This window comes from Hipposideros armiger, unplaced genomic scaffold (assembly GCF_001890085.2).
Source record: "Hipposideros armiger isolate ML-2016 unplaced genomic scaffold, ASM189008v1 scaffold_277, whole genome shotgun sequence".
Taxonomy (NCBI): Eukaryota; Metazoa; Chordata; class Mammalia; order Chiroptera; family Hipposideridae; genus Hipposideros; species Hipposideros armiger.
Genome location: NW_017731627.1, coordinates 1,773,043 through 1,781,727, shown reverse-complemented (window position 1 = coordinate 1,781,727; position 8,685 = coordinate 1,773,043). Strand labels below are relative to the sequence as shown.

At 41.0% G+C, this 8,685-nt stretch overlaps 1 protein-coding gene across 3 annotated transcripts; it reads left to right on the top strand.

Annotated features, from left to right (window-relative positions):
• The first annotated feature begins 110 nt into the window (after window positions 1–110).
• On the top strand, window positions 111–8,627 carry TSFM (Ts translation elongation factor, mitochondrial). Of its 3 annotated transcripts, none has more exons than XM_019657662.1 (6): window positions 112–235; window positions 485–655; window positions 1,286–1,414; window positions 2,169–2,291; window positions 6,101–6,188; window positions 8,052–8,627. In XM_019657662.1, exons 1-6 carry the CDS (start codon window positions 179–181, stop codon window positions 8,456–8,458), a joined length of 975 nt encoding a protein of 324 aa, XP_019513207.1. In that variant the 5' UTR covers window positions 112–178; the 3' UTR covers window positions 8,459–8,627. The 3 variants fall into 3 exon arrangements, with proteins under 3 accessions (XP_019513208.1, XP_019513207.1, XP_019513206.1); XM_019657661.1 differs by having other exon boundaries at window positions 113–277; XM_019657663.1 differs by lacking the exon at window positions 2,169–2,291 and having other exon boundaries at window positions 111–277.
• The last annotated feature ends 58 nt before the right edge of the window (window positions 8,628–8,685 follow it).

Below are 8,685 nucleotides of genomic sequence, written 5' to 3'. Positions count from 1 at the left end.
TGAAATGTAGTAGTTTCAATAAGCCACGTAGGGGGAAGCGAAAGTGCTCCCTCCGACCAGCAGGTGGCACTCTCCCTATTTGGCGCGTTCCGATGGAGAGGTTTGGCCCTACTGCCACTCCGTAGGCCTGTGGCCTCACCTGTGCGCCGGCGGGCTGTAGTGTCCGGCGGCCGGAGAAATGTCGCTGCTTCGGTCTCTACGCCTCTGCCTGGTGGCGCGGACCGGGAGCTGCTCGGTGAGGGCTCTTGGCCCTGGCATCGACCTGCCTTCCTTTAAGGTCTCCTGTGCTCTCCCACCTCTGAGCTCCTTTGGTCTCCATCCCACCTTTCCCCCTACCTCATTGCCTCTTCTCGGTCCAGCCCCCCGCGCTGCCTTTCCCCCAACCCTGGGACCCACCCCCTCCTAAGGTCGCCTCCCTGCCGACGTGCTTCTTTCACCCTTCGTGCACCTTGCTGCTTCATCCCCTTCTTCTGACCCCCTCCAGGCAGGACCCCTGCTTCAGTCGCCCCAGCCATGGCACACGTTCCATGTTGGGCCCTGGCTGTCTTCCTCGGCCTCCAGCAAGGAGCTCCTCATGAAGCTGCGGCGGAAAACGGGCTATTCCTTTGTAAACTGCAAGAAAGCTCTGGAGACTTGTGGCGGGGATCTCAAACAGGTGCGGGGGAGGCGGGAGAGGGGAGCAGAGAGGAGTGCTAGGGCCCAGTCCCAATCTTTTAGGGATGTCATGCTGGGTAGCATAGACGTCAGACCTGCTGTCCAGTGACTCATAACGGCAGACCTCTAGATAGGATTCTCACTTAAATGACAACCTCAGCCTTTGACTGACTGTCTTATTTAGAAGCAATTGACTCAGGATCCCAGGGTTAACAAACCCTGTTCCATGCAAAACTGCTATGTTTCCTGCTGCTTAGAGCTGAAAGGGCTTGTGTGAGCTTTGGAGTCACATGGACCAGGACTCAAATCCTGGTGCCTTCACACTAACCCTGTGACCTTGGACACCTTATTTAATCTTTTCGGTGTTGCATTGTTCTTGTATATATAATGAAAACACTACTACCTGCCCCATAAGGTGGTTGTGAAGATTAAACGTATGCAAAGCAACAGACACAATGCCCGGTATTTGGCATTTCATGTTAGGCTGTCAGTAAATGATAACTCACTTCAGTTTCTATGATGGGCTTGAGGGGAAGCAGAAAGAGGCAGGGGACCTGAACATATTTTAGAGCCCTCTTTCGTTCTAAACTCTGTGACTTTGTCACCTGCCCTTTTTCTTTTCAATTTATAGGCAGAGAGCTGGCTTCATAAGCAGGCCCAGAAGGAGGGCTGGAGCAAAGCTGCCAAGCTCCATGGGAGGAAGACTAAAGAAGGCCTGATTGGGCTGCTGCAGGAAGGAAACGCGACTGTGTTAGTAGAGGTGAGTTGTCAGAAGTTCAGATACCAGGAACAGCTGTCCCTTTGGTGTAAGGATTTGCGGTAGACTCTTTGCATTCTTAAAGAAGAGGTGTTTGAAAGCCACAAAGCTGTGAGATCACAGTTATTAGTTGTGGATTCATTTGCGTATAGAAATACACAGGTATGTTGATGAGAAGAGGCCTAGCAGTCTAGAGTATTACTCCTACATGTGAGCCTGGTGTAGCCTTACACCTTGTCACTGATTCTTTCCTGGAACAGTTAGATTTTTAAAACTAGGAATTATATTAATTAGTTGATGGATAGAGAGTAGCTGTTTTAGAGGTTTGGGGGCCACAATTGTTGAAGAGTCAGATGTGGATCAGAGTGAGACTGGGGTGGATTAGAGTTTAAAGAGAAGGAGGTAAATGAACTGGTAGCAGAAGTAGTTTGTGGTTGGGGGAGGCTGGAGAATGAGGTGATTATGGCATGCAGCCACAGGCAAGGGGTGAAGTTGTAGTGAGTCTTTTGGGGACATGGAACCATCTTCTGAATGTGCAGATCACTGCTAACTCATGGACAGAGCAGGAGTCACTTCATTTAGTTTCTGGCCTCAAACTAGGAGAGGAACTGCAGCTTTAAAATTCTGGGGTCATTTATTTCTGCTTTGTTGCGTCTACAGCTTGTTCTGTCAGTACCTTGGTTTACTCTCTAACTTAAGGCACTTTTGGAAACTATCAGTAAATAGCTTATATAGCAACATCAATTTGTTCCCACAGGTAAACTGTGAGACAGATTTTGTTTCGAGAAATCTAAAATTTCAACAGTTGGTCCAGCAAGTAGCCCTTGGAACCATGTTGCATTGTCAGAGCCTAAAGGATCAACCCTCCACATACAGTAAAGTGAGTTTTGGGGTCTCCAACATGTTGTCTCCGACATGCTGGGTTTGTTACCCCCCCTCCCCCCTTAGGGCCTTTGCTATTCCCTTTTTTCAGACATTCTCATGCCTCACTTTCTTACTTCATTACGTCTCTGCTTAAATGTTACCTCTTTGGAGAGGCATACCCTTCCTCCTGTGGCTGTGTTCCCTTATTTTACTTAATTTAAAAATCTTTTGTTATTGTGCTTATTTATTGCATTTTTATTTATTTATATTCTGTCTGTCTTCCCCAATATAACACAAACTTCATGAGGCGGGGAAATTTGTCTTTTTACTACTATGTCTCTGATGAAAGAGAAGTGGGCCCAGCCCTTGGTTGAGGATCAGTATATGTGTGTTAAATGAATGAATGAATTGCCAGTTGGATGGAGTCAGTCAAATCCGGTGCAGGTTTATATTTAGAAATTTAGAATGGCCTGAGGTAAGGATTCCTAAAGGTATTGGAGAAGGCACAATTTAGGAGAAGAATCATATTGTCCATAGAAGGGTCAAGGAAGGAGTTATATCAGTTTGCCTTTGATTCAACCATATTGTAAGGCAAAAATGAACCAACTACTTACCCATTTTTTGTGTGTTTAGTACCATCCTTTTTCTCCTGTTCATCCTTTTCTTGAGATCTCATGGTAAAAGTTAATTGTTATTGGCATTAAATAATCACATTACATGGAAAACTGTGTTGAGATTATTTTTTAGAATTGTATTGAGTAGATGTGCCACTTGAAATAGAAATTTTAATCTTGACTTTGCCATTAACTCTGTTTGTAACCCAGAGCCATTCACTTTCCTGTGCTTCTGTTTCGTTATCCGTAACAGGGGACTTTGGTTCCTTTTAGCTTTACTTATTTTTTTCTCTTTTTGATCTGTAGTTTCATTTTTTAAACTTTTATTTTGAAAAAAATTCAAACTTACAGAAAAGTTGCCAGTATTCTACAGAAAACTACAGTGGGCTTTTATCTAGAGTCACCGTTTATTGACATTTTTCTTTATTTGCTTTTTTCAGTTTTTATATACATATTATTATCATCACAATTTTTTTTTATCCTTTTGTGAGTACAGTGCAGACAATGTCAGGACCTTTTATCCCTTCAGCTTATATTTCCTACAAAAAAAGGACATTCTCTTATATGACCACATCACAGTAACCATTCAGGAATTTTCACATTGATACAATATTTTTATTTGTATAATGTAAATACATATTCATATTTTGCCAACTTGCATTTTTTTCTTCTGATCTAGGATACAATCCATATGTTGCATTTAGTTGTCATGTCTGTTCAGTCTTCTTTATTTGTCCCTCAGCTTGTCTTTGTCTTTCATTGACATTTTTGAAGAGTACAGGACAATTTGGTAGAATGTCCTTCAATTTGGGTTTGTCTGATGTTTCTTTATAATTAGAAGATGGATTTTTGTAGGAATAGTAAATTATCCTGTATTTTTCTCAGTACATCATATCAGGAGGCACATAATAACTGTTGGTCCCAGTATTGATGCTAATTTTGGTCTATTGGTTAAGGTAGCATCTGCCAGGTTTCGACACTGTAAAGTCACCATGCTCCTCTTTGTAATTAACAAGTAACCCGTACAGGAGATTATTTGAGACTGTGTAAACATCCAGTGCCCTCAAAACTGTTGCCTAATAGTTTTAGCATGATTCTTGGCACGATCCATTATTACTATTTTCCCCCCCCCTTTCTTTATTATTTTTTTATTGTGAAATACACATTTTTTAGGATTAGTTTCAGCTGTACAACACAGTGCAATAGTTATACTTTTTACCCCTTGAAGTGACAACCCCCCTCCCCCAATCCACCGCCTCACTTCCCCTTCCCCAATATCATACATATCTGTTACAATTCCCTTGACTCCACTCCCACATTATACTCCACACTATAATAGTTTTATAATGGTTATTTTTGTTTTATAATTTTGTTTATATATATTAGTTTTATTAGTTGGCATTCTATAAGGAAGAGACTTCTCCCTTTATTGAGCGATTTATTTAATACCAACACTGATTCATGGATTTTTATTTTATACCATAGGCTACAGTTCATCGTATAATCCAATATTAATTGATACTCAAATTATCCCTGGATTTGGCCAGTGCAAGCTGAGCCTGTGCAAGCTGCCTCCGCTGTCCTTTAATATATCCTCATTATGTTCTGAGTGTTTCTTTACTTTTTGACTTGCAAGATATTCTGGGCTTGTGTCATACTTTCTTTGCCCCAACCATGGAATTGTTCACTTCTCTAAGGAGTCCTGATTCTTTTTAGTGGGGGAGTTGTTTTTAGAAACTGAGGTCTGGGACATTAGGCATGCTTATTTCTACTGAGATGTTATTGCTGCTCTGCTCTTTTAGCAGACAGAACTAGGAAGTGTGTGTGTGTGTGTGTGTGTTTCAGTTCTAGTCCTATACCACAGTTCTTCCTTTTCTTCCCCCATTCTATCTTTTTATCTTCCTTCTCTCATAGTGAGTACACTGGCTCCTGGCAACTTCAGTATGTTTACTTATTTACCCAATGTTACAATACATGCTACATTGTTTTAGAGCTACTATACCCGACCACTGCAAATAGCAAACCTACTAAGGAGTTCAAGATTTCTTTGATGTTCTTTTTGTCTTTATGTTGAAATTATGTGGTCAGAAGACATTATTGAAAGTTACTTGGTTTAGTTATCCGCCCCCCCCTTCTGTGAGGTTGTTATTCATTTGAAATACAGTTAGAGTCTTATGTTTCTGTTTAGTCAATTTTTGTTTTCACCTCAAGTCCTTGTTAATTTAATTTAATTTTTGAATGTGTAACCTAATAACAAGGTCCTGAAAGTTAAAACTATAGTGTACACACACACACACACACACATACACACAACACACACACGCACAGAAGCCTTCCTCCTCTTCTATCCCTTCTACCCCATGTCCTATCCACTCCTGTAGATAACCAACTTCATTGGTTTCTGGTTATCCTTTATGCCATTTTGCAAAAATAAGCGTATTTATGTAAATATTTCTTTCTTACATATGTGGTGGTATAATCTGCATATACTCTTTTAATTTGTTTTTTGTTTTTTTTCTATTAATAATATATCCTGGAATATACCAATATATCCATAGCAGCTCCTGGAGCTCTCCCTTCTTTTTTCCAGCTGCATAGTATCCCATCATATAGCTGTGTTCTGGTGTATTCAACCGGTTTCTAATTATGTTTGGGCATTTAGGCTGTTTACAGTATTTTACGATTAGAAATAATTACTCAGTGAGTAACTTTGTGCATATGTACGCTCATATTGTTGGAAGTGTATTACCAGAGTAGATTCCTAGACATAGGATTGTAGGGTCAAAGGATAAAAGTATACTCATATGTAGTTTTGTTAGCTATTGTCCAATTCCTTTGGACTTGTCCAACTCCTTTGGATTTGTACTGTTTTGCATTCCTACCAATAATTTACAAACCTTTTTAGCTTTAAAATTTTATGACTATATGAAATATTATCTCTGATTTCTAGGAAACTACATTCTAAGAAGTTAGGTCAGAGGGATGGAATTGGACGTGGTATAGTGATAGAATAAAATATTTATAAAAATGGAACTTGTTATCAATATTTAACATCTTTGGCATAATGAAAACATCTATTTATACTTAATTGTCTTAAATCATTTTCCGAGAAATAGGCTATTTTTTCCGAGTCTTTTGATAATTTGAATAGTACAGAACTGATTCATGTTCGGTTTTGTGTGTGTGTGTGTTTGTGCGTGCGTGCACTTAGGGCTTCCTGAATTCCTCTGAGCTCTCTGAACTTCCTGCTGGGCGTGAGAGAGAAGGCCCTCTCAAGGATCAGCTGGCCTTAGCAATTGGTGAGTATTTTTATAAGAAAGCTGGAAATTAAGAGCTGGATCTCCCGGTATCTTTGGTATTCTTCCAAATCTACATCAAGAATTGCAAGCTCATGGGCCTACAAGGCTCAGATAATATGAATGTGCAAAGTGTATTGTGTGTTAGATATTAGGGAGCAATAGGACCCTAAAAAGCTCACACTCTGCTAAACGGAACCATTACCAAGCTCTAGCCAGTTGTTACCTCGGGGATAATGGGGTCCCAGTGTCGTCAGAATTTTTAAAATCCTTTAAAAGAATTTAGATTTGTATACAAAAAATCTCAGTTTTTAGTTGTTTGCAACAAATTAAAATTATTTCAACACACTACAGGCATCACTGTGCTGACCAAAGAAAGCATGTCTTTAGGCAGAGATGGCCCTTTGACTTCCAGTTGACTATTTCTCTGTACACTGCATGGGAAATTGTCCATCAGAGGTCATTCACCTTCCTTATAAAAGGATCCAGGAAACTGCAGGGGCATTGTTTTTAGGAATTCAACCTCTTTTTTAAAAAAATCTGATCCTGAATTTGTGACGGTATAGTCTTTCAGAACCCCCTGGCTGCAGGAACTGTATCTGGATCATTGCGGTGGGACTAGTGGGGATTTTTCCTGTGTCCTTGATGGCGGGAGGGAAGTAAGGCTGGGGTTGGAGCTTGCTGGGAATTTATTGCTCATCTGATGTTTCCAGTCAAGGCACCAATTTTAGGTTTTTATCAGGTCATCTTGAAGTATGTATAATGTTGTAGTGAGTCATGGATGAGAAACCAGGCAGACATGGGACTTATTAAGAAATTCTGGAAGAATTGGGTGTTTCAGCATTGTCAATTTCTGAGAATTAACTATTGGGTAGATACTTTGAGCTGTTTTTAAGATTCCTTCTGGATTCTGGATACTTCTCTTTATGATGTTTAGATATAACTTTGGCTAATGCCGGGATATTTATCTAGACCCCTTTGTTTATTCTCCTACCCCTTCCTGCCTTTTGGCTTATTTGGACTTCTGTTAGAGGGGAGAGCATCCTGAGAGAAAGGGGAAAACTGGAATCCGTTTTTGGTTCTCATAAACTTCTCTGAAAATATGATCTTTTCATTTTTTATGAGAGGAAGTTGAAACCATCAGATGACATGGGGTTTTGGATTTTCTGGGGCTTTTAGTTGTGGACTTTTCCCTGATAGAATGGATGGTCAGGAGTTGTCTGTGTCAGTTATGGTGGTATTTGGGAGGGATGGTAATTTGGTGGGGGAAAAAAAACGATTGCCTTGGAATCAGATCTGAGTTTTAATTCCAGCTCTGCCGTGTATTAGCAGTGTAACCTTGGACAGGTTACTTAAGCTGTGTAAGCCTAAGTTTAATAGTAATAGCCAGCATTTAAGTGCTCACGATGTGCCAAATATTGTAATAAATGCTTTTGCATATATTCTTTACTTCTCCCAATAACCCTGTTTTCATGTTATTGTAAGTGGTAGCATGTCCACTTTACAGATGAAGAAACTAAGGCTTGATCAATTAGTAAATGGAGTTATGTGATTAAGTCACTTGCCTAAGGTCATATAGCTGGTAAGAGGCAGAACTGAGACCTGAGTCCAGGGTCTGTGTTACACCATAGCCTGTGTTTTTAAATGCAGCGGGACTGGCACATAATTGGGGCTCCATAACGGTACTCTCCGTCCCCACCACACACATTTTCCTTTGTAAACCGAAAATGGTATCTCCATTTTATAGCGTATCCACAGTGTACATGCAGGGACTGTCTTCCACACTTGGCCGCCTCTGTGTGTATTTTGGTACTACCGCAGGCATCATATTCTGGGAGCGTGTTTTTTTGTTTTTGTTTTTCATAGGGAAACTGGGAGAAAACATGACTCTTAAACGAGCCGCATGGGTGAAGGTGCCAGTTGGGTTTTATGTTGGCTCTTACGTCCATGGAGCCATGCACATTCCCTCGCTCCACAACCTGGTGCTGGGGAAGTACGGGGCCCTGGTCATCTGCGAGACATCTGAGCCGAAAGCAAACCTTGAAGACATTGGCCGCCGCCTTGGACAGCATGTGGTGGGCATGGCCCCTCTCTCTGTTGGCTCCCTGGATGATGAGCCTGGAGGCGAGGCAGAAACCAAGATGCTGTCCCAGCCATACTTGCTGGATCCCTCCATCACGTTGGGACAGTATGTGCAGCCTCAGGGCGTGTCTGTGGTAGACTTTGTGCGGTTTGAATGTGGAGAAGGTGAAGAGGCAGCAGAGGCTGAATAGGTTCCAGAGACTTTCATCCCAGGAAGGAATGTTATTCTTAGTTCTGGACTTAACTACAAAAAGAAGTTCTTGTCTTAGCCTCTTCAAATCCAGAATGTTTTTCATTTGAGTTTATCATGACATTACTTCATGGATAAAGTTACTAAATAAAATTGTTATATAAAAAAGAGAGTAGAATCTTTTCCTTGTTTACATAATGCTGGGTTTAGCTTTTTTGTGTCTTGCTT